We start from the raw sequence: 25,941 nt of genomic DNA on the forward strand, positions 1-25,941 counted from the left end.
GGTTCAGTTAATCACGGAATTTAATATGCTTTATAATAAATATCAAACAGTCATTACTTGGGCTATACAAAGGGTGGCTGAGGTCAAAAGATGATTATAACAGCAAGAGTTTGTGCCCATATTTATTCTCTGTCAGTCGCTTACATTTGCATAAGAAGTTTCCTCTACTCATCAATTTTTTACCACATTAGAATGCTAGAAATCAAATTTGGTTTTTTCTGATTTATATATGGGCAGTAATAATATGATTTGGTAATGATTAACAGTAGGAACATTCAAATAAATGGAAAACACTCGCCCTTCCAAGGTACCAATGCAACGACAGACAGATATGAAAATAAATTACATTCACTGCCTTCGGTAAAGGTTGGAAAGGCTTAGAAAGCCAGGAAGGCACCAGAATCTGAAATGATTACTGTGACAGTGTTTGATAAAGCCAGGAAAGGCCAAATACTGTGAATTCGTCATCTTTTGTCATCTTTGTCAACAGTATGTGTGCGTATGTATGTGTACACAACATACGCACACTTGACTTGATGGCAGCCTGACCATAAAAAGAGAGGCAATAACTTCAAGATTATAGTGGAGACATGTGGGGCCGGAAGGAGATGCAGGATCTATCCATCCAGGAACCGATGGAGTTATAATTTCCCCTCTTGATAACCACCCAGAACTGGGAGTCACAACTAGTAGAGACCAAAATTTATTAAAATGAAAATGACTTGTACAAATGAACTGATTTACAAAACAGAAATAGAGTCATAGATGTAGAAAACAAACTTATGGTTACCAAGGGGGGAAGGGGAGGAGGGATAAACTGGGAGATTGCGGAGCACAGACTCCGGACACGCAGGCTTAGCGGCCACGGCTCACGGGCCCAGCCGCTCTGCAGCATGTGGGATCTTCCTGGACCGGGTCATGAACCCGTGTCCCCTGCATCGGCAGGTGGACTCTCAACCACTGCGCCACCAGGGAAGCCCCCCGAACCAATTTTAACCAGACAGTATATATTGTGTAAGGCCAGTCCATTCCGATTAGCTGGTGCCTGCGCCGTATCGGCTGTTAAATATTTTTTATTTAATTTATATTTTACTCAACATAAATACTTAACTCCTGATATAAACAAAATGTTAACGGACATTTATAGGTGCTATCGTTTTGTTTCTTCCTCTGTATATTCTTACTTTCTTCCAGCGACAATGTAATATTTACGCGATTAAACAAATGTGACATTAAATAACCCAAACTATAGAATGTTCTCTACTCGCTGTAAGGGTCTTAACTTACGTTATGCTGGTCTATAGAACATCTCACTATGGATAAAGCAAAGAAATTTTTTTGACAGAACAAGGAAAGGGGGCCAGTTTTAAAAACAGACACAAAAAGCCTTTAATAAAAGGCTAATTAATAAAAGACACAAGAGGGCTTCCCTGGTGGTGCAGTGGTTGAGAATCCACCTGCCGACGCAGGGGACACGGGTTCGTGCCCTGGTCCGGGAAGATCCCACATGCTGCGGAGTGGCTGGGCCCGTGAGCCATGGCTGCTGAGCCTGCGCGTCCCGAGCCTGTGCTCCGCAACGGGAGAGGCCACGGCAGCGAGAGGCCCACGTACCGCAAAAAATAAATTAAAAAATAAATAAATAAATAAAAGACACAATAAGTCTTTAATGAAAGGCTAATCAATAAAAGGCTAATAAAAGTATTGATTTAACAGCATCTGCAGAGAGTAAGCAAGAACAATACAGTAGTAACCTTTTTCCTAAGCAAGTCTCAAGAGAAAGATAAACACCTGAATGAGTCAAGAATCACGACAATCCCCTGTTGTGTGAAGGTTTCCACAAATCCCCAAAGCTGACTTAGAGAAAGAGATTTATAAGGATCATGTCTTTACTGTAATTTGCCCCCTCAGAGTCCAAATTTATATTTACATTTAGGGGTGTCAATGACCAAACCATCACCTATAAGACACAATGAAATAACACAACGTAACTTTTATTAATAAAATAAAATAAAGGCTGATCCCCACTGCCACCACTTCCTTACAGTTCACTCTGAGCCTCGGTAAAATGTGGGAGTTGTATGGGCCTGGGCAACAAAACCCCCTCACAGCAGTGAAATGAGTATTTAATGAGAACACCGACTGTCAGCCCAATTTCAGCATGTGTCCCTATCTAAGAAGCAATGGAGAGATGTCATTTCTTATACACTATAGCTAATAAAAACTAGTTTAAGAAATGACAAAAAATTAAAATTAAAAAAATCACCTAGACTTTTTTAAAAAAATGATTAAGCATGTTTGGAGACACAGATATGTTTGTGTTTAGAGATTTTTGACCACTTTCCTGTAATATTTGCTTATTAATTTCTTTAAACTTTACAACACCACCTGTTATATTCAGGATGAATACAGGTCTCCAGAAGAGATGAGTTCAAAATGTTACACTTAAGTTTAAAATTACGGAAACATGATGCATCAGATCAGGTGGTTTGACTGTTTAACGATAAAATACGGTTTTGCGGGCTTCCCTGGTGGTGCAGTGGTTGAGAGTCTGCCTGCCGATGCAGGGGACACGGGTTCGTGCCCCGGTCTGGGAAGATCCCACATGCTGCAGCGCGGCTGGGCCCGTGAGCCATGGCCGCTGAGACTGCACGTCCGGAGCCTGTGCTTCGCAACGGGAGAGGCCACAACAGTGAGAGGCCCACGTACCACAAAAAAAAATTAAAATAAAAAATAAAATAAAATACGGTTTTGCAACTGCTGAAATGACCTCTTTGTGACTGTCTGTGTGCTCAGCCAGGTGAAGCCGGCACTCCCACCAGATTCTCTGCTTCAAGCAACTGCACATTAGAAATAAGAAGGTTGTATCATTAACTATTAGAGAAATGCAAATCAAAACTACAATGAGGTATCACCTCAGACAAGTCAGATGGCCATAATTTAAAACTCTACAAATAATAAATGCTGGAGAGGGTGTGGAGAAAAAGAAACCCTCTTACACTGTTGGTGGGAATGTAAATTAGTGCAGCCACTATGGAAAAGAGTATGGAGGTTCCTCAAAAAACTAAAAATAGAGTTACCATATAATCCGGAAATACCATTCCTGGGCATATATCCAGACAAAACTGTAATTCCAAACGATACATACAACCTTATGTTCACAGCAGCACTATTTACAATAGCCAAGACATGGAAACAACCTAAATGTTCATCAACAGATGAATGGATAAAGAAGATATGGTACATATATACAATGGAATATTACTCAGCCATAAAAAAGAATGAAATAATGCCATTTTCAGCTACATGGATGAATCTAGAGATTGTCATATTAAGCGTACTAAGTTAGAAAGAGAAAGACAAATAGCATACGATAGATATCACTTACATATGGAATCTAATGTGACACAAATGAACTTACCTACAAAACAGAAACAGACTCACAGGCATAGAGAACAGGCTTGTAGTTGTCAAAGGGGAGGGGGTGGGGGAGGGATGGATTGAGAGTTTGGGATTAGGTAGATAGATTGTTGGATAAACAACAAGGTCCTACCGTATAGCACAGGGAACTATATTCAATATCCTGTAATAAACCATAATGGAAAAGAATATGAAAAAGAATGTATATATGTATAACTGAATCACTTTGCTGTACAGCAGAAATTAACACAATATTGTAAATCAACTATACTTCAACAAAATAATTTTTTTAAAAAAAGAAAAGAAAAGGTTGGGAAACACCCCATGCTCTTCACCCCATGTCAAGCCCTTGGAATATACTCTCAAGCTCCACTTTCCAAGATCTTAGTATTCTTTATATTGTATAACAATAATAATAATAACAATAAAGCTTAAGCAGTGGTTGAGGACTTTGAGATATAGGCTAAACAAATAAAAGTTTTTAAAAAATTCAATGAATAAGCAAACACTACGAGAGAATGGGCAAGAAAAAAGGAGTGGAGAACAGGGTGTTAATTTTGGTCATCTGCATTCTCTCCTAGGGCGTAAGGATGAATTTTCCATCTTGCCAAGATTTCGAGAAGGCTAAATTTAAAACAGCAAGTTTTACCACAGTTGAACAAACTTTACCATCCACAGTGAATGGGACTATAGCAACTTTAAAATATGGCCATTAATTCTTTGAACCTCTTCTCATTAGATGGTGGAAGCTATGTCCCCTCCCCTTGAATCTGGGCAGGCTTGTGACTGCTTCCTCCAACAGAGTCTGATAGAAATGGTGTTTGTGACTTCAAAGGCCAGGCCGTGAGGGGCCATGCAGCTCCGGTCTTGTCCACCGGAACACTGGTCTCTGAGTCCTGAGTTGCCCTGTCCTAAGTCCCATTACCCTGAGGCTGCCAGGCTGATGGACAGCTCCAGCTGGGCCCAGCCTTCCAGACCCCCTGCCAAGGTCAGAGAAACATTAGTGAAGCTGTCTTGGACATGACTGTCTACCAGCTGAGCACTACTCACTGAGCCGTGGCTGAATCTCTGTAAACTCACAAGATGTAGTAAACTGTCTGTTGCTCTCAGTCACTAAGCTTTAGGATAGTTTGTTATGTAGCAACTATGTAGAGCATCACAGAATTTGCAAGGGGCTTTGAAGATCTCCAGGCAAAACATTCTGTTGGCTTTTGAGGAAACAGATCCAGACTAGTTAAGTGTCCAAGGTCACTAGTTAGCAATCGGGTTAAAAATAGAAAGCAGGCCTTTGGGCTCCCAGGTCTGTCCTTTCAAAGGACCCACCTTGGTTTCATCACGTCCCATCTCCACATTTTTATTCTGTTATTGTGGGAACTCAAAAACTAGTACTTGGGCATATTCTCAGAAGTTGTATCTTCTATTAAAAGTTAAGGACAATCTGACCTATTTTCTTTCTAACGCCTTTATCTTAAACATTCTCCTTGGGTGAAATTGGGAAGAATTACTACTTGGAGAGTATGGAATAAAACTTCTGACCAAAATTTGCTTCAGTAATATAGACAGTAGCATTAGCTTCAAAAAGTATGCCTAAGGTTTCACCTCTTCATTCCCGTTTCACATGAAATATCTTCAAGGTAAACCTTGGTGTTACTTTTGATAAAAGAAATTTTCACATACTGAGGTACAGGGAAGACATTCTGGCTTATTCATGAGTTAACTTGAATTTTATGCTAACTAGAACAGCCTGTTTGTGCCCTATCAAACACATTGTACATCTGCTCTAATTTTTTTTTTTTTTTTTGCGGTACGCGGGCCTCTCACTGTTGTGGCCTCTCCCGTTGCGGAGCACAGGCTCCGGACGCGCAGGCTCAGCGGCCATGGCTCACGGGCCCAGCCGCTCTGCGGCATGTGGGATCTTCCCAGACCGGGGCACGAACCCGTGTCCCCTGCATCAGCAGGTGGACTCTCAACCACTGCGCCACCAGGGAAGCCCAACACAACCCTTTATTTAAATGCCTTTTGCCAGTGTCTTCCTCTATATTCCTTCAGGTCAATTGATTCCAAATTCTTTGGTTTGTTTTTTCTAAAAAGTTTACTTATCACAAAACACATTTTCTTTACTACCTCGCGTATATGCTCTATAAACACAAAAGAAAATGCAGCCATCCTATTTGGCAAAAGGTTTCTAAACTGAATAACAGAACAGTGTAGTGGCAAAAGTTCAGGGTGACATAGCAGGTCAGTTTCCTCATCTATAAAATGGATGTCCTGCCAACCCTACATGATTGTTGTAAGAATCAAGCGAGACTCAAGTGCTTTGTTAACTGTAAGTGCCACAGCTACACAAACTGAAGTTATTACCATTATATATGCTTGCCAGGAGGGGGAAGAAAAAGTAACTTTACAGCAGTATTTATCAAACTCTTTCCTTCATTAACTCTAAGGACTCACTCTCATATCCAGATCAGCCTTCCACCTAGGGAGAACTTAGCAGGGTTTTCATGTAGATGAAACAAAATTAATGGCAATGAGATTCTTACAAAATAAGATCCATAATCCTGCAGTACATTAGCTCATCAAATATTTATACTGTTCTTATTTTATTTTGCATTCTTGTATCCATAACTAGACTGTCCAGGAATCGGTATAATGTTTGAGCCTAAGTTCCAATCCTGCTTTTACTATTTAGTTGCTGTGTGGCCTTAGTGAATTACTTGACTTTCCTGACCCTCAACTGTATCATCCATAAAAACGGTATTAAAATAATAGCACCTACCTAATAGAGGAACCGAGCAGAGCTCTGTGAGCGCCCCACCCCCAAGTACAAAGGCCCCTTCATGTCTCCTGCCTCGTTTGCAGAGAAGCTGAAGTCTCCCAGGCTTCCCTGAGTCACAAAGGAGCAGAGGCTCAAGCAGCTAATGATTAAGACAATAGAGTCACACATTCAGTTGTCTAATGCACATTCCTGAGTTGTTTTACAAACACTGTAACTGTCACCAGCGGAAGAAGGCTGACTGCATGATGACCAGACTGCAGCCATGACAGAAGCTGCTCCACCTGGAGCAATATTGAGTCTATGACTAGCACAATTCCAAGAACTGGCCTTAAGAGAATGGGATTAACACTATTGCTCATAATGATCTATATCTTTGTGGGCATCAAAATCATTGTAGCTTGTTCTACCTGTATATTTATACGGGCAGGTACAACTGTCAGCAAAGAGATGCTACAGACCCATGTCGACATCTCCCACTCTAAGAATATGGCACCTACGTCAGCAGGAAGAAGTTACAGAAGACACACCTTCATCCATTATCCCACAGAAATGGAATGATGTTCTGACAAGTGGGGATCTGTAAGCAACTTCTGGCTGGAAAGAGCTCTTTGCAGGAAAGAGCTCTCTGCAGGAGGCCCCTCTGTCTTGTCACTAACCTTAAACCAGGCACCCCCATGCTCTATTCATCTCTGGCCCTAGCACACCTTTCAAATCTTTTGATAACACAATACTTTACGTAACTTGTTGGTTCTTTCCATAGATCAAAGAAGTAGAAATGAAGAATAAGTAATTAACAGATGACCAGATCTCTTCCCTAGCTTCCCCTTCAGTAATCTCGAGGACAAACTGTATGAACAAGGTAGCATCTAAAGAAAAATCACAAGGAGTCAGCAAATTTGCACACAAGCCTGCACACAGTGGGGAAAGGCGATGACTCTGCCCCCCATCTCAATGACTCACTGAGATTACTTCCCTTTTTCCCTTTAAAAGCTTTCATGGCCAAGCTTCAGAGGTAGTTTTGGGGTGACACTGAGTCCACTGTCTCCCTGGATTGCCAGCATTCTGATTAAAAGTGACTTTCCTTTCTACCAACATTTGTCTCTCTTTCTCTCTCTCTCATATTGATTTTCAAGCAGCGAGCAGCCGGACCCGAGTTGGTAACAATAGCATTATTATAACCATTAAATGTACTACATACAGAGTATTTACAATTATACATGGCACTTTGGACATACATACACTACCAAACGTCAAATAGGTAGCTAGTGGGAAGCAGCCGCATAGCACAGGGAGATCAGCTCAGTGCTTTGTGACCACCTAGGGGGGTGGGATAGGGAGGGTGGGAGGGAGATACAAGAGGGATGAGATATGGGGATATATGTTTAGGTACAGCTGATTCACTTTATTATACAGCAGAAACTAACACACCACTGTAAAGCAATTATACTCCAATAAAGATGTTTAAAAAAAAAAAGAAAGCACAATAAAAAACAAAACAAAAATTATACATGGCACTTAACATATGTTACTCTTTTTATGTACCTTCTTAGTTTTTAACACTGATAGGCATAGAGCAGACACTTAACAAATCTCGGGTTGATAGATTTCATTAGAAAATGGGATGGAACTAACCCATGTGAAGTCATCTGGTCTACCCTTATAGGCAGCAAGGCTGTATCAAAACAATCAGACCAGTCCCTCCTTTGTCTATTTTTAAACAGTCTTAGGGAAAAGTCTATATTTGGACCATGTAAATGTTTAACAACCTATACCATTAGGTTAATTACAAGAATGAATTCCCTAAATCTGCTAGGATTCCCTCTATATCCATTTCCACAGCTGGCCTCTCTACATTATTATAGGTTACTGGGCAGCTTCCTTTTTCAAAGCCCAACAACCTCAGCCCCATTACTCTTGCCTCAGGGTTAGCAATGTTTATTTTTATTTGAATTCCCAAGTGTAGAAATATTTCAGGCACTATACTGACCCAGGTTAAAAAAATCCTGAAGAACTCAAAGAGGATTACACTGGAAAGTGCAAGAAACCCAAAAGCCACAAAGTAAACGTTCAACAGGTTTCAGTCTTGTACTCATTGGCTGCAAAGAATGTCGCTGATTCAACAATTCTGACTGAAACTATTTATCATAGAAGGTAAATGAATATATTCATTTTTATTCATCCCTTTTATAATATTATGAAAAGTGAGCCCCAGTATAAACTGAATAAAGTCACCTGAGGAATAAAATCAATTATAGATGTACTGTGTACTTACACTCGGACAGACTTGGAAATTCAGTGCTTTAAGCTAATTTCCCTCCTGATATTTTCAGACTTAATTCAGTAACACAAATAATGCTTATTAGTAATATTAATGTACCATATGCTACCTCTGTCAACTTAATAATCTTCTTGGGTTTTTTTGACTAAAATGTCAATCTAACTTCTGGAATCCTACCCAAGAGAATCTATGCAAAATTACAATGAACATATTATTTCTATAAACATACTAATTAGCCATGGGCCCATTCATGAATGCCTATAATTAAGTTCTTGTACACATTATCATAATTTTACTTGAAATCATGAGATTGGCATAATTTGACTAATATAAACAGCTACTAGTCCCAGGCACCGTACATAAACGCTACTAGTCCCAGGCACTGTACAAAGTCCTTTCAGTACATTTTCTCATTTTATCTTTACAAAGAGAGAAAACGGCTCAGGGATTCAACAACTTACTTAAGTTTGCACAACCAGTATGTATTAGAGTAAAGATTTTAATTCAGTCAACCTAACATCAGAAAACCCTTCCCAACGAGCCTTTTCTACTGCTTTACACTGGAGAGATATTCGAAAAACATTTGTAGTAACACAGTGAAAAAGCAGATTAAGCCACGGAAATATCTTTTCAATAAAGAGCTGCTAACACCACCATCCCAAGGAGAGAGAGGAGGGGCTCTAATGAGGGCCCCCCCCCAAAAAATCAATATTAATTTTTTGTTTGTTTTTAAGACAGAGCAATAGAAAATATGACTCCAATTTTTATATTAAGAAAAGCAGGAACTTCCCTGGTGGTGCAGTGGTCAAGAATCCGTCTGCCAATGCAGGGGACATGGGTTCGAGACCTGGTCCAGGAAGATCCCACATGCCGTGGAGCAACTAAGCTGGTGCGCCATAACTACTGAGCCTTCGCCCTAGAGCCTGCGAGCCACACCTAGTGAGCCCGTGTGCCACAACTACTGAAGTCTGCATGCATAGAGCCTGGGCTCTACAACAAGAGAAGCCACCACACTGAGAAGCCTGCGCACCGCAATGAAGAGTAGCCCCCGCTCGCCGCAACTAGAGAAAGCCTGCGCGCAGCAACGAAGACCCAATGCAGCCAAAAATAAAATAAATAAATTTAAAAAGAAAAGCGAACATAAAACTATTAAAAATTACATTTCAGTATACTGAAACGACAGATTATTTCACCCCAGTTTTGGTTTTAGAAAGTAACTATACAAAAGTTCAAAAGAAATGTACATACTCCTCATTTGCATTTATGCGGCTTAAGTAACTCCACTCTCATCGAGGGCTCATCAACATACCCTGTAATTCACATCCACAATGGTGGTTACAGGGGTGGGCATACAATCCCATCAGCGCTATTTGCTGGGATTTCTAGGGAAGAGAAGTTACCTGAACTCTTCCTTTCTGTGGATGACATGGTGAAAGTAGGGTAGCAGGTGGGACACCATCACTGCCCTCAGCTACAAGGAGAGAGCTGGCACTGCTGGGAGTCCCTTCCATGAGACCCGTGGGCAAGGTTACCTCCAGAAATGAAAACTACCCCTGAGCCTTTCACTTATTGCACTGATAAATTCTTTTGATTATTCAGGCCACTTGATTTGACTTTCTGTCCCCTGTGACCAAAGATTCCTAATTAAAACAGAAAGTCAAAAGTCAAGAAATATTAAAAAAATAAGAAGAAGAAGAACATTCTCTATTCCTTCTCTGGTCTTCCCCCAATACAGCCACGTAAGGGAAGCCATTGTCATGCACACATTTTAAGGCAGGTGGGCTTACGAATATCAGTGCAGGAGTGGATGATGACAGCACAGGGAAAGAGACTTCCAGTTTCAAAAGGCAGCAGTGCTAGCGATTTTACAGCTATGTGCAGTTGACAAACTTTAACTCATGAGTTTTGTATCATAATTGTCCCAGTCTCACTGAACGGGCAATTCAGTCCTTTTGGATCAAGAAGCCCCTTAAGAATCTGATGACAGTTATGGATTCCAGAGACCTGTAAATATGCAAATAAAACCTTTTCCCACACAGTTTAGGGGATCTAAGAAGTCTCCCACCTCCAAGCCCACCCATGGCGATCTACAGACCTAAGTTAAGAACCCAGGTGGTAGCTTGCGGTCCAGTGGTTAGGACTCTGTGCTTCCACTGCAGGGGACATGGTTCGATCCCTGGTGGGGGAACTAAGATCCTGCAAGCCGAGCCTCGTGGCCCAAAAAAATAAAAAAAAAAAAAGGCCACCCTCCGTGCCTCAGACTCCCACAAGCCTCCTCAAAGATGCCTCACAGGGCTTCCCTGGTGGCGCAGTGGTTGAGAGTCCACCTGCCGATGCAGGGGACACGGGTTCGTGCCCCGGTGCGGGAGGATCCCACATGTCGCGGAGCTGCTAGGCCCGTGAGCCATGGCCGCTGAGCCTGCGCGTCCGGAGCCTGTGCTCCGCAACGGGAGAGGCCACAACAGTGAGGGGCCCGCGTAGCAAAAAAAAAAAAAAAAAGATGCCTCACAGATACTGCCCTTTAAAGCAGGGGTCCGCAATCCCTGGGCTGCTGACCGCTACCGGCCCGCAGCCTGTTAGGAACCAGCCCGCACCGCAGGAGGTGAGAGGCGGGCAAGGGAAGCTTCATCTGCCGCTCCGCGTCGCTCCCCATCGCTCTCATTACTGGCTGAACCATCGCCCCCACCGTCCGTGGAAAAACTGTCTTCCACGAAACCGGTCCCTGGTGCCAAAAAGGTTAGGGACCGAGGCTTCAAAGAGCCCTTTCGAAACCCACCCCTCCCACTTGCAAAGCCTTTCACTCACTCATCTTCTAACGGCTGCAATAAAAATACGGCAGGAATCATGAAGAACATGAACAGAAACTTTTACTATTCTGTCATCAAAAATCAAGTATGATTTTATATGGTTACTGTATTTCCCTGTCCAATCAATTTTTAAGCTACAGGAAAAGCTTTATACAGCATTTATATTGGATTAAAGTATTTGTGATTATTTCTATAAAACACAGGACAAAAGACCCTTAGTCTAATCTTTTTTATATACCACTCCTACAAGAAAATGAGCTTTAAGTTATTTAAGTATTTCTCTATACTGCACATTTCCAGGAGATTAAATGAGAGACAATCTGTACTATGTCTGAATCTCTCCCATTTAATCTGCAGTAATGAATTACACTAAAATATGTATCTATAAACATCTCTAATAAGACCAAAAAGGAGGTAAATTCAATCACTGCTTTATATTTGAGGAGAGATACGTAGAAAAATAAAATGCTTTATTCCAGATGGTCATGACTGGGTTAATACTAAGAAAGTGGTGCTTTTAAAAGTTCAGAATGCATGGTCAAGGTGACTCCTAAGTACAATAAATTCATTTAGACTTCAGAAAGCTACAAAGCAATGTGTCACCATAATTATTTTATTATCCAAATAATCTCTTACTACTTGTGGACAAATAAAGTAACAAATAAATCAACACGGTATACAGAAGCCACAGACGATGGATTTTCTACATATGTTTGCAAAATATTGATTAATATATACATTTCTATTCTAGCTGCAGATTAAAAGTCAGTAGTCACAATCAGCTTTTTTCAAAGGTTTGTGAAATACTGTAACCTTATTGTATAAAATTTAAAATTCTGAAGGGAACCTTTCTCAATCTCCTTTCAGCTTCACATGTGAAAACTCATAAAGCTTAATAAAACAAATGACAGGGACACACACTAGCTCTATTAGAAGTCTGACCATCAACCTTATGTAGTCGGCCTATTCACGGCATTTATCGCTTTTTTGAAATAATTAAAACGTGAACCTGATGTCTTCTAGGTTCTGTCACAGCTGGGTTAGGAGCGTCTTGCCTGTGCGTTCACCTTAGCTAATTTCCCTCTCCTAAGGCAGGTGAGACCCCTCTCCCCATCATATACAGTCTCTGCCATTTCCAAAGACAGTCAGCCTAACCCAGGGGAGATCCAGGATGAGGCTGCAGAGGCGGCCTGGGGGGAAGGAGGCCTGGAAGCAAACGCCTGGACTAAGCCCAGTGCAGGAACCAAGAGGCAGGTCACCTGCCAGAGGATGTGGTAACCAAGGCATATGTGGAACCAGACCAGCATGCTCGTTCAGAAACGCCACTGGCATCAGGAAGGGAAGGAAAAAGCTCAGAGTGGTTCTCTACTTTTTGGATTCTCAGCATATTTTCAAATATTGGAAATTTTGACCAGGGTACTTTTCTTAAAGCTGTACGTGCACAAGATTGGGAAAATATCTTTTTTCCATATTGAAGAACGGGGAAGGAAGGTCTCCAGCCACAGTCATCAGCACTCGCAGCTGAGTACCAGCTTGGGTCAGTTACCCCGATGCTCAACTAGGTCCCTTCCCAGCACTGGGGAACTGCTTTTGAATAGAACTGTTTACTGCCAGGTGCAGATTTCCTCCTTGCCCAGGAGGTGGTTTGCCCACATTCCAGTAAACACTTGATCTTTCTTAGGTGCCGGGCTGAAGTTAAGTCTCCTATCTCTTACTGCAGGAAACTGTATCCCACTCTTACTCAGCCCCACTTATAGCAGCCAGCACGGCATGACTAATGAAATGGACTGGAAAGAAATACAGCCTGATGGCAATTTAGGGTCCAAGATTTACGGTACCACTGGTAAGCACAGCTAAAGAAAGGAACAGAGGCACAGCTCACGTTATTAAATCTGGGGACACGGGCAGGCCATGATTACGGTCTGCTCCTGGCGAGGGACAGGGGGCACCCCATAGGGGGAGGAAGGACTTCACTTCCCAGGCATGAGAGCTATCAGGAGACACTGATGGGACTAAGACAGGACCTGAAGAACTAGGGATACTGACGTTCTAGGCATGTTTCTGAGAAAGGAGTTTAGGCAACTGGGGAAAAAAAGGACAAGCCAACTTACCTGAACTGAACCACAAACACAAGGTTGATGCTGCACTGATACTAAAGGCTGAATTATAAAATCCTGCTTGCCTGGAGTCAGAATTGGTTCCAGAGACTGCTGAGTGGCTGAGCCAGGAGGTGGGAATCAAGGGGGTGGGGGCCAGGTGGGGGGGACTGTGAAGGCTGGAATCCAGGCAGAGTCTAACAGCCTGCTTTAACCCAAGCAGTGGGGATGACTAATAGTGGAAACCAGGCTCAAGAAATCATGAGTCACTCTTAAAGGAAACCAACGTCAGTGTCAATAACTTCTCTGGGAGCTTGCAACACATGTGCTAGAACAAATATTTTGGAATCGAGTGTCTTGCACCGACACTGACTCGCTCCTTCATTTTGGATAGGTCACCGTTACTGTTTTTGTTCTCAGAGCTCTTCAATTACCGAATGAGGCTAATAATATCTGTTTAGAATATTTTTACCAGTTAAAAAAAAAATCAGTAAGAACTGACCTTTTGGAAAAATGAATTATTATCACACTTGAACTCCTTACACTGGAGGAAAGAGCCCACAAACGGTCCACTCTGGACGAGTACACTCATCAGTAAAATCATCAGCAGACCAGTGCCCAGAATGAATGTGCTGTTTGGTTTCACACCGCAGCAGGGCAATTAAAATCTGAATTTCTATAAAGTGAGATACGAGTTAATTTTCCTCATACATTCCCTTCCAACTTAAAGGGAACATCTGCCAACTTCCTATTACAGGCAAGGCATTGTATGAGCTTCTAAAAAGATTACAAAGCACGAAAATAACTAAGACCAAAAAGTACTTGACTTTAGAGTAAAAATAGAATTAAAAGGTTAAGTATTGTTAGTTTGCTCCTTATCCGAGATGTAATATGTTAAGACGTAATTCAAAATATTTTTCCAGATATTCTTATAGTTAAAAATATACTAGACTGCTATTGATACCCACAACATGGATGAATCTCCAAAAATATTATGCCAAGTGAAAGAAGCCAGCTACACAAGACTATATTCTCTGATTCCATTTATATGAAGTTTAAGAACAGGTGAAACCAATTTATGGTAGTAGATGTCATTAAGTGTTTGCCTGGATTGGGGGGTGGTGACAGCCTGAAATGAAAGGACTATGAAAATGTCCTCTGTCTTATTTTGGGTGGGTGGTTACAGAATTGTCAAAATTTACTAAACTGAACACTGAACTGTGCATTTTATAGTATAAAATATGCCTTTTACATGTTAAAAAGTAACACTGGACTAAATAAACATTACTAGAATGGAGGGTTCAGATAAAAGCATGGCAAAGGGTTAATGATAGGATCTCTTATACTTGATCTCAATGGCATTTATAAGGAAAACAGGCTCCATCTGAAAGGAATTAGTTGTAATGGATATAACAATAAGTTGAACAATACAGTCATATTGCCTGCTAGATTTCAGTCATGTATGAAAAGATCCTAACACAGAAAAATAACAGGATTTTTTAAGAGTAAATGGAAACAATTTGCATCTGCTTCTTTCTGTCCTATCAACTGAAAACAAAAGAAGTTTTAACTTGCATCTTCCATATTACTCTAATACCAGGGTACTGGCTACTCACAGTGAAGGAATTCTGGAGAGTGTTTCTCTATTTTTTTTATTTTCTTTTCAATATTTTTTTATTGAAGTATAGTTGATTTACCCTGTTGTATTCATTTCTGCTGTACAGCAAAGTGATTCAGTTACACATATATATAGTCTTTTTTTATATTCCTTTCCACGGTTTATCACAGGATATTGAATACAGTTCTCTGTGCTATACAGTAGGACCTTATTGTTTAGAGAGTGTTTCTCTAGTATTAGGATTTCTCAAGGGGAGAAATTCTTGAGGGAGCACCTCAGGGTCTCTGTGGGGCTTTTCCACCATCACACAAATTCTGATTCATGCTTCAGGGGCTTGGTTATGACTCTCAGCCAAAGTCGGTCACTTCCAAACAGGAATGAGTCACACCCCACAGCGACCTGTGCAGGAAGACCAGAGAAGCAGCTCCCGGCTGAGAATCTAGAAAAGGCATTCTTGTTAGCTCCCCGCCCCGTTCAAGTCAGGAGAGGAAAGGATGGAGCACAGGAACAAGAGGTACCTACCCCATCTACCCATCCTCCTCTGACAGCTCAGGGAAAATGCACAGAATTGCTTGCACCCAACCTCACCTTCTCCTTCAACTTCAGTTAGAAGATTATGCTACACTGAGCTACAAAGACAGACAGAAAGGAACTGGGAGTGACCCACGAGGTTTTGCTGCTTTCCAATGCAGTGCTGACATTTTAGCCCATCTACCAAGGAAAGGAGAGGCACAGAACCGAAAGTACAGCAGTAATGCTACTTGCTCACCTTCGCAAGGTGCGTTAACAGCTACTGAAATCAATACAAAGAAAGTTCCTGCGTGGAGGATTCCCCCAGTACAGCTGGAGTTGTGAGCCTGAAAACACGTGCAGCGTTTTACAGGTTAATCTAATGTACATCTTGAGCCTTCTTGTAGACCTGCTTTTTAAAGATTATAGTCTAAGTCCATGCTATTTTTAGAATTATGAGAAAAACAGCTGTACTTGTCAGCCATCCCCCAGGGAGGCCCCAGCCCCCTGAACCGGCTTTGGATACACCCCACTTCTGTCCTCGGCTGTGTTATCCTGGTTCTGTCTCTTTTTTCACAATCTTTACATATAATTTGCTGGTGATCGGTGGGCATGTTTGTCTTCCCTGCCAGCATGGCTACTCGTCGAGGGCAGAGGCCGTTTCTTCTGTCTTGTGTATTAAATTCCTAGTGCCCAGCACAATGCCTGGCACAGAGAAGGTGCTAAACTGACATTAGGTAAATGAATGGATTTCCACATGCATTTTTGGGTTTTATTTGATCACTTATTAGAATATAAGCTCCACCGATAGATGCGATCTTCTCTCCCTGGTTCTATCCTCAGACCTTGAATAGCACATGACCTATAGGAAGTCTTCAGAAAATATTTACTCAATTAATAAAGATTGTGAGATAAGATCAAGCCAGTGCTCTGAGCTAAATGAAATCTCTATGTACGTGACTTTTTAAAAAAGCAATAGACCTGATTTAGGAAGGGCACTGCTAGCAATTCCATGATCAGCTTGCAAAGGGATTTCTGTGTGTGTGCCAAAGTCAGTCAGTATGGTGACTGAACTCTTCAAAGTAAGTATTTTGGAGTAGAAAACAAGCCACTAGCCACAGTTTAGGCAACTGTAACCCTCAGGAAAACCATGATTACCCCATTGCTCAAAAGCCATTTGCTGTGTTGCTCACCCTTAGAGTGGAGGGCAAAGCCTGTTAGAAATGTTCACGTCTCCTCTGTGATTTGTAAGCTGCAATATGCCTGTTATAGAAGCATGTACCCAGTGAGTACTAAATACTACCTAAATTTAAATGGAGGCAGGAAATATGAGACAATCTGGCATCTTGTGGATGGAGGATAGGCTGAAACCCAGGGGACAACAGGAACTGCAGTTCTAAGTGCAGTTAACTGAAGGATGTAACTCTGGCTTTTACTGAAAAGTCACTTCTAGGAAAGCCTTACTTATGAAGCAAATAACCTTAAACTCTACTGTATTTGGGGATTAAAAAGAGCCTTCTTCCTTTGCTTTTGCTCTCACCTACCCAAATGGAATGGAATGTCTAACTTTTCTTAGGTCTGATGCTGCTAGAGGGGGGCCTGGCAGTGTTTAATTTCTAACAAACTGATGTAGGCTGAATCATTCCCAAACTTCAAGCTTACAAAATGAGAAACATTATTTCATATACCTATTTTGCAAATTAGGTATGGATTATTTTTTTTATATCACTAAATTCAAAACAATTCAAACCATAAGGGTAGCAATTTCTCTGTGTGTTCATGTCTTCTGTTCTATCATTTTGATCCGTATCACATCCGTCTCTTTTAGCAGGTTTCACTTCAAACTTTTCAATAAAACTCAATGAACAGACATTTTAGTCTTGTAGGCAAATTAAACATTTTAGAATTTTCCCATTTAAAAGAACTGACCATTCACATAAGCAAAATTACATATTTATTTAAAACTACATATTTTATTAAGTTTATTTCATTGAAAGTTCACATGATCAATATCAACTTTACCCTTTAGACTTTGATAAAAGATACTTTCAAAATCTTAAATTTGCTAGATTAAGAAATGCTATTTCTCACACATTTTCTTTAGTGTAAAGGCTATCAAAGTATCATTTAAATTTCATTATATCTTTATCCTATATTCTCTTACCTTTCTTACTAAAATTATATATATTCAAAGGGATGATACAATTCTATTGTGAAATCCATCTACTGGAAAATCCAACTTAGGTTACGCCAGTCACTTACATTTCTCCATTTTTAGTTGCTTTATCAGGACTGTCACTATTATTTATTGGCCTGTTATGTGCCTGGAACTGTTCCTCATCCTTTTATATGTTAACTTTAAACTTTATAACAATTCCGTAAAGCATCATTACCCTTTCTGTATTATTATCTCTACTACACTTTTCTAATATGGAAACCAAGGCTCCAAAGTTTTATGAACCTGTCCAAGGGTTGATCTGTATCCAAAGGCCTACCTTTCCAATCATAGCACAGAGCTCTTCAATAGTCAATATCTTTCATTCATCTACTCATTCATTCAACAAAATTGTATTGATCGCCTATGCTGTGCCAGGCATTAAGCTGCTCACTGAGATGATAGCCTCAAGATGCTCACAGTTCAATGAAAACGACAAAAAATGACAGCTATATAAGTGGAAGAATGGTAAAACTGCTAATAAAAAGCAAAAGAGATACGTCTGAGTTAAAATATAGGTAAAAGCAGCTATCTATAATACTAACGTTAGCTCATAATTATGGAGGGCTTTTAGTGTATCAGGCACCACAATCCCGCAAAGTAAGCTTTTTAAAATCGTCATTTTTAACACAATCACCTTTGAAGTAGGTTCTAATATTAGCTCCATTTTACAGAGGAGGAGAAAGTTATGTTAATCACTCAAGGTCACACCATTAGTGAATGTCTGGACTAGAATTTGAACTTATACCTGTCTAAAATGTAAGTTTAAGTAGTGGTGCCCTCCACCTCTGTGGACCCAGGCTAAGTGTCGGACAAAAGTACTGAGTCAGAGGCAAGATAACAGACTCAACTGGGGAGAAGGAGCTGACGTGGATAAATAAAAAGGACCACAGGCCAGCAGAGTGGCCCCTTTCTCCCTCACCACAGATATTCGTAGTCCAACAGGACGCAGGTCCACATCCTTGGCCAAGGTGAGGCTGTCTGTAACAGATGGTGGAAATGATCTTCCAACACAGGGAAGAGTCATCCTTCTCTTTTGCCTCCAGTATAAGTACCTCTAATGAAATTCAGGTTTTCATCTGCAAATCCAAACCTCAAGAAAAGATCATTTTCACCTGATCCCTAATACCTACACTTATCCAGGGCTTTGTTGGGGTGGGGGGGAATCCCTGGGGCCTTGCCTCTCCTCCTTCCCTCCAGATCCAAGTGGATGTCGATTCCCAAGGCATCCATCCCCCAGCCCTCTGAGAGCGGGGTTTGAGTATGCCGAGGCAACAAGGGGCTGAGAAGGTCCCCTCTGAGAAAGGCAGGATAATCTCCAATTCTAGAAGACATTAAGAGGACGAGTGGCCAAGACTGACAGTGCCTGCATATGTACAATGATCAGAAATTGGGAAAGGGGTGGTGGGAAGGATGTCAAAGTCAAGTCAAAGGTTTTTAACACCAGGTCAACAATCTCCCTTCACTGCCTTGTGACTTCCCTCTCTCCACGGAATGGGGAACACTATGAAAGATCCTCCATGTTTCCACAATTCAGTAGTGACAATGGAGAATCTCATCATCAATCCTTCTCTCCTCAGTTCTCCTGTGATATTCTAAAGGCTCAATTTGTAATAAAAGCTATTCACTTCTTACTTAAAAAAAGTCTTCTTCCTCACTTCTTATGCATTCAGTTACATGGTGACACATGGGGGCATACATACTTGGTAAGAACTGCCTGACAGCAATTGGGAGGATAGGATAAGCCACATGTGCTACCAATGGAAATACAATCCCTACATTTATAAGCCATTTATTGGGAGCCAAGTGTCAGCTGTTGGAACCTTTTGCTAAGATTCCCTGAAAGAGATTCCCCCTGAAACAGGTTTCCCGTAATCTGAATAACACTGTCATTCTGTCAGAAGATCAGTAAGAGTATAGGAAAGCACACTCAGTGATTATCTCTTTGCAGAAACCACATGCTATTCTTCAACTCTTTTATCTTTAAGTACATGTGTCTGCAGCACAGCCACGGTCATGATCACCCTTAACCTGACACTTAGTGGACAGTTCCTGCATGCATAATATGACACAGAACAACACAAAACCAGGCAAGGACTTAGAGCTCTCCAAGGTTAAGAGTAACAGTTCCATATGTATAGCTGATTCACTTTGTTATACAGCAGAAGCTAACACACTATTGTAAAGCAATTATACTCCAATAAAGATGTTTAAAAAAAAAAAAGAGTAGCAGTTCCCATGACTGCTTTTAAATAAAAAAATTCATTATGATGGTGATATTGTAACTGCCACTCAGGTCGTGTGAGTGAAAAGGCCCCACACCCCCCATTGTACATGCCTTCTTGCATCCTCCTAGCAACCCCACATGGCTGAAAAGACAGGCTGAGAAGCCAAGAAACTTGCCCCAGGTGATAGATTCTAGGTGCCAAAGCCAACCGCTAATTGAGGTCTTCTGACTGCAGGCCTGTCTCCTTCCCTCCTCACAGTTCTCCATCAGCACAGCCTTCACAGGCTCTTCCTTTTTGTTTTTCAAATGTCCTCTTTAGGGATTAACTTTCCCCAAAGAAACCAAGAAACTCAGTCTTTAAAATCTACTTTCCCTAAGTAGCATCTAAGATCAGTGAGCTTACACTGTTTCTTCACTATTTGTATTACTTAGAAACAAAGGTGGGTTTTATTTGTTGGTTTTTCTTTTGTTTCTTTAGAAAAAAGTATCTTATGTTTTGTTTAATAAGTAACAGTAGAAGGAAATAAAATGATACAACAAATGAATGCAATTGTTTAAAATCATAATATAAATTATAATAAAACACTGAAAATAATGTTAAGGGTCTGAGTTTTATACGTGGGGAGGGTGTATTTTTTTTTTAGTGGGGAATAATTTTTCTTAAAAACGTTGCAGAAATCAGAAAAAAAATTTTTTTAATGCTTAAGTCTGTGTCTATGGGATGCCACAAGAAAAATCTAACCATCACCCTGTCTGTGCAAAGCCAAAGACTATTTTTCAAACGTCTAGATAGAATGTCTGAAGAATCATAAAAAAATCAATTATGTAAACACAATCTTAGTTTATATAAAACAAGCTTTATAAACAAGCCTGTAATTTGCATAATTGTACTTTGTGAAAGAACATCTATTTACATGACTTTGACCTTTGGCTAAAGTTCTGCCAAAGTTAAAATAAAAACTATAGAAAAGAGAATTTTAATGACTAATATCCTTTCTTCCCCCAATTTCAAGTATTTGTATTTTTAAATAATGTAGGAAATAGTAGAGTTTCAATGTCTCAGATTGAAAGCATTAAATATAAAAGCAACATCTGGACTTCACAAAAGAATATATTTTCTTTCATTTGTATTTTTGGCTGCTGAATAACTTACTGCAGCAAGTTCTTTCAATTAGTATTCAGACATGTAGCCAGGGCAGTAATAAGACCACGGCAGAGAAAGTTGCCTATTAACCCTTCAACTTGTCTTCTGTGCAAACGTTCTATCTGATTTGGGGCTGAATAGTATTTGGATTGCTCTTTGGTACATGTCCAAAATATTCTATTGTTGACATTTTCACCTAGTATTTAAACTGGCTGCTCCTTGGGATGGCTGCTAAATAATTTTAGTTGCCTTTAAAAAAGCAAGACAAAACTAAAAGAAAAGCAATAATGGCATAAGACAATCACTTGACTGTATTAAATTCTCACAACCTCTACATTTACATATGAGTTACCAATCAGTCAAGAAGTACGTTTCCTTGGTTGAAGGTGATTGGAAATGATGTTTTTCTGTTCTAAAAATCGTGATTTTTGCACAGACCCAGCCCTGAATGATTTGTATCAAAAGCAGATCAAGCAGCTTAAATCTTATAGCAAACAAAGCTTCCTGTTACAATCTAAAAAACAATCCCTTAACAAATGTTTGGGACTATGTGAAAAGCATTACTATACGTAGGCTGTAGCATACAAAGGGAAATAAGATAGCACTTCTCCCCCTAAGACTATACGTTTTAAGATTTACTGAATTGACTGGAATACAAAACACAAACTGATATGTATGATAACATAAGAAAACCTTAAGTATTAGCTAGAGTGGAAACTTCTATAAAATACAATGATTTTAATCTAACTTGCTACAAATAACGCTTTGAGAGTTCAAGACCATCCTTTAACTTAAAGCCTGACTGTGGAATTCTTAGCAGTATAGTATAATCTTCCCCCAAGAATGTCAGAATTTAAATAATATCTCTGAGGGAAATCTTCACAGGAGCTTTTAGTCTAAATTTCTTGGTTTCTAAGAGGAAAAAACACAAATATACAGCAATCAACATACGTGACTGTTACAACTCCTTGAGAAAAAAAAAGGGGTGGGGGGCATGTGTGTAGAACTCTTTTCCTCTTTTAGAGCTCTGTTTGTGTCAGATCCAAAGAATAATGAGACTTGTAAGATGAGACTGGGGAACATTTTGGAAAGCAATTATTTGACTTGAGAGTCAGAACATGGAAGCTAAATTGTGACTGTGGATTTGAAACTGAAAATAATAAAAGGTTTATGCAACAGGGTAAGACTGACTGTGTTCAAAGAGAATGACTTTAAGAATAGTTTGCTTTGTTTTTAGCTGTCATACCCTGGTAAAGAATACACACACACACACACACACACACACACACACACACACACCCCATTTACACTTGTCATAGCAAATAAGGCAAGGGCAGCATCAAGGGTGATTTGTTGAGAAATCAGGGAACATTTAGGAATGCTCAGGACACTCTACTGTTCTAGCTCCTTCCCTCACCTATCTGGTTATTCGTCCAGGGCTGGCATAGGCACTGCCTCTGTAGAGCCATCCTGGATTCCCCTAAGCAAGGTTACATGTTTTATCCTTGGTACCACCACTGACCCTGGTACACATCTTGATTACAGTACAGCATTAATCACAGATGACTACAATTATCTATTCATATATCTGCTTCCTTCCTAGATAGTGAGGTTCCAGAGGTCAGGGACCACAGAACCTAGAAGAGTTCCTGGAAGAGTATGTACAATCAACGTTTTTATAGCAGATGACTGTGGGCATCTCCAGGTGCCAAAGAAGAGAACTCCATGAGGGCCATAAAAACCACTAAGCATTATGTTTATTATTCATTTATTTATTTAATTAAATAAATTTACTTAATTAAATAATTTAATTTATTTGTTTAATTATTCAAAGTAATTCATTTATTCTTTCTTTCAACAATGATTTGCTTGGCTTCCACTGAATATCAAGCACCATTCCAAGCATGCTGAAAAGGGCATCAGTATGCACAGGTCTTGCAAGTCAGAAAACCTGGGTTTGAATCTTAATAAGCTGTGTGAGAAGCTAGGCAGTTCTCTCTCCTATAAAAAAGAATACTACTATTTGCTCCCTCCATAAGAATGGACACCTAATAAACTGTTCTCAAGTGAATGAAAGGTAATGCTAAACCATGGAGTATAATCCCTTCTATTAAATTTGTTTTTGGATTTAAACGAGCAGTGCCTACAATAGCCAAGATATGGAAAGACGTTAATTGTCTGTCTACAGATGAATGGACAGAGATGATGTGTCATATATATATATATGTAATGGAATATTATTCAGCCATGAGAAAGAAGGAAATCCTGTCATTTGCAACAACAAGCAAATGGAACTTGAGGGCATTATGTTAAGTGAAATAAGGCAGAGAAAGACAAATACTGTATGATATCACTTATATGTGAAATATAAAAAAGGTGAACTCACAGAAACAGTAGAATGTGGGGGGGGGGCGGGGGAGGTGAGGAGATACTGGTCAAAGGGTACACTTCCAGTTAGAAGATGAATAAGTTCCAGGGATCTATTTCCAGCAGAGTGATTAGAGTTCATAATACTGTATCTTATACTTTGAGAGAAGATCTTAAATGTTCTCGCCACAAAAAATTAAGTGACACAATTAAGTGACGTTGCAGAGGTGTTGGCTAACTCTATGGTGGTAATCATTTTGCAACTTATAAATGTGTCAAATCAAGACGTTGTACACCTTAAACTTACACATTGTTATATGTCAATTATATCTCAATAGAGCTGGAAAAACCAGAAAAATAAATGAGCAGAACCTAAAACGTGAACGAAAAACCACATCTATCTCCTAAAATGACTTCTAAAGTTATTAGAGAAGAAGGTATTAGAGAAGCATATATTAGAGAAAAGTATTAGCACATGAGCAGGAACTGTTACGTTTTTAAAACTGATTTGGCGTCCAGGAAACTGAGTCGGAGTCTGCCTAGTAATTTAACTGCTCGTCTTCCGGACGGACCCAATATGCCATCATTCCCTGGCAGTGTTCTCTTTAGGGACCAGATTTTCTCCCCACTGCTCCAATTGCTTTCGCCTTCCTCACCTCCTCCCACTCCGTTTGTTTGTTTAACTCTTAAACAGCTCTCCCTCCGTTCTGTCCACTCTTTCTAAGCACTTTTAACCAGAAATGGGGCACCGGGGCCCTCTGGACGGGTAGGAAATGCCTTGCGGTCCACCCAGACTAAGGGCTTCCTCCTCCCATCCGTTCCCCCGCGGGCGCTGCTGATGGAAAAAGGATCCCGGCCCGCGCCCAGCGGCCACAAATTAGTTCCCGGGCCGCCCCACCCAGGCCCAACCCTCCGTCCCAGAGCCACGCCGTTTGCTTTCACCTTAAGGAGGATTCAGGCGGGTCACACCCCTGCTCTCCCAACCCTGGCGCGCTCCCCGAACCCCGCCCACAGGCTCGCCGCCCACGCCTGTTCGAGCCGGAGAAAATGACCCAAAAGTTGTTTTTCTGAGTCAAGACTTCCGCGCTCGGGGGCGTCCCCGTATCTACCGTGACTACTCAGGGGCCGCGTCCCTCGCCCGTCCGGAAACTGACCTAGGGGCCGATGCGTACCCCGCGCCTCCCCGGCTTTCCCGGGGGCCGCCCGCTCGCCCGGCGGTCAGCGGCGCGAGGCAGCCGCACTGCGGCCCGGGGCGTGCGGCGCGGGCTTCCCCCCACCCCCACGGCCCCCCGCACCCGAGCTCCTCTGAGCGGCCGAGGGTCCCCGCCAACTTCCATTCCCGAGGGCGCAGCGCCCACGCGCAGTACCCGACTTCTCCCGCTTTGGCTCGGGCTTTCGGGAGCGGACGCGGGGCCCGGCGTCAGCTCACCCCCGGAACCCGCGGCTCACCGATATCCCCATCGTCGTCGTCGTCCTCCTCCAGCTCCATTTCTAGCAGACCGTCCCTGGTCATCATTTGCATGGCTCCCCCAGGAGGCGGCTCGGAACTTGGCGCGAAGTTGGGGGCTTTCGGGGTCCGGAACGACGGCGCTCGGGCGAGGCCGGCGCCCGGGCGGGGACGGCGGGGCGCGTCTCGCTCCCGGCTCAGGGGCCGCTGTACTCAGCCCGCGCTCGGGGAAGCCGAGCCCAAGCGGCCGCCGACCCGAGCCCTAGAGCCCAAGGCAGCCTCTGGCCACCGGAGCCGGGCCCGGCCACTGAGCATGCCCAGTGAGCGCCGAGGCTCGCTGAGGAATGATTGAACTTCCCCCGGTTTATAGGCTCTCAGAAGGAAGTCGGGAGAAGAGAGGGAGTAGCCGGCGCCCGCGTTGTGCACGCGACTGAACTCGCCGAAGGGGGAGGCGAGAGCACGCGAGAGTGGGAGTGGGGAGGGTTCCCCCGAACGTTGCCTCCAAACGAGGCAGCTTTCTGTTCCAAGGTCATATATGGGCACGTCCGGAGCCTCGCTCTCTTTGACATATGTTACGAGAGAGGGGGGAAACGCTGCTGGAGCTCCCAGGCAGGACCCTGAAGGAGAGCGCGTTTGCATGGTGTTTAAAAGACGAAGTGGGGGCCAATGGAGGATGTTGTTAAAGTATCAATTACTCTGACTCCAAGTGGGGGAACGTGTATTCTGTAGGGGAATGGGGAGGGGGCAATTACAGAGGAGGTCAAACTCGTAGATGAGAAACAACTGAAAAAAGACCAAGAGAGCGAGACCTAAAGAAACACGTTCACAAAAGGCAGGAGGATTTCCGCCTCAAGTGAGGTTAGGAGGCTGGAGAAGCGCCACCTACCCCCGCCCGCAGGAGCGCGCATAGGGAGTGGTCGGAAGATGATCACTGAGCGTGCAGCGTATGGGGACCTTGAAAACTTCATCCTCGGTATCACAAAGGCAAAAGAAGTGAAGACCTCCACTATGGGTTAGGTATAAATTATTATAAAGCACT

General features: G+C 41.8%; 1 protein-coding gene across 3 annotated transcripts in view; it reads right to left on the bottom strand.

Moving 5' to 3' along the window:
* ANO6 (anoctamin 6) overlaps positions 1 to 25,243 on the bottom strand; it is a 200,350-nt gene extending 175,107 nt beyond the window's left edge. The window contains exon 1 of one of the 3 annotated variants that reach the window (XM_027093542.1): positions 24,905 to 25,243. In XM_027093542.1, the coding sequence (XP_026949343.1) occupies positions 24,905 to 24,977 (73 nt within the window). In that variant the 5' untranslated portion in view covers positions 24,978 to 25,243. The remainder of the gene's footprint in view (positions 1 to 24,904) is intronic. The other 2 variants (XM_027093540.1, XM_027093541.1) reach the window with 2 other exon arrangements.
* Between the last annotated feature and the right edge of the window lie 698 nt (positions 25,244 to 25,941).

This window comes from Aethalodelphis obliquidens, unplaced genomic scaffold, assembly GCF_003676395.1.
Source record: "Aethalodelphis obliquidens isolate GAN/ISIS:26980383/991018 unplaced genomic scaffold, ASM367639v1 scaffold84, whole genome shotgun sequence".
NCBI classification, from domain to species: Eukaryota; Metazoa; Chordata; class Mammalia; order Artiodactyla; family Delphinidae; genus Aethalodelphis; species Aethalodelphis obliquidens.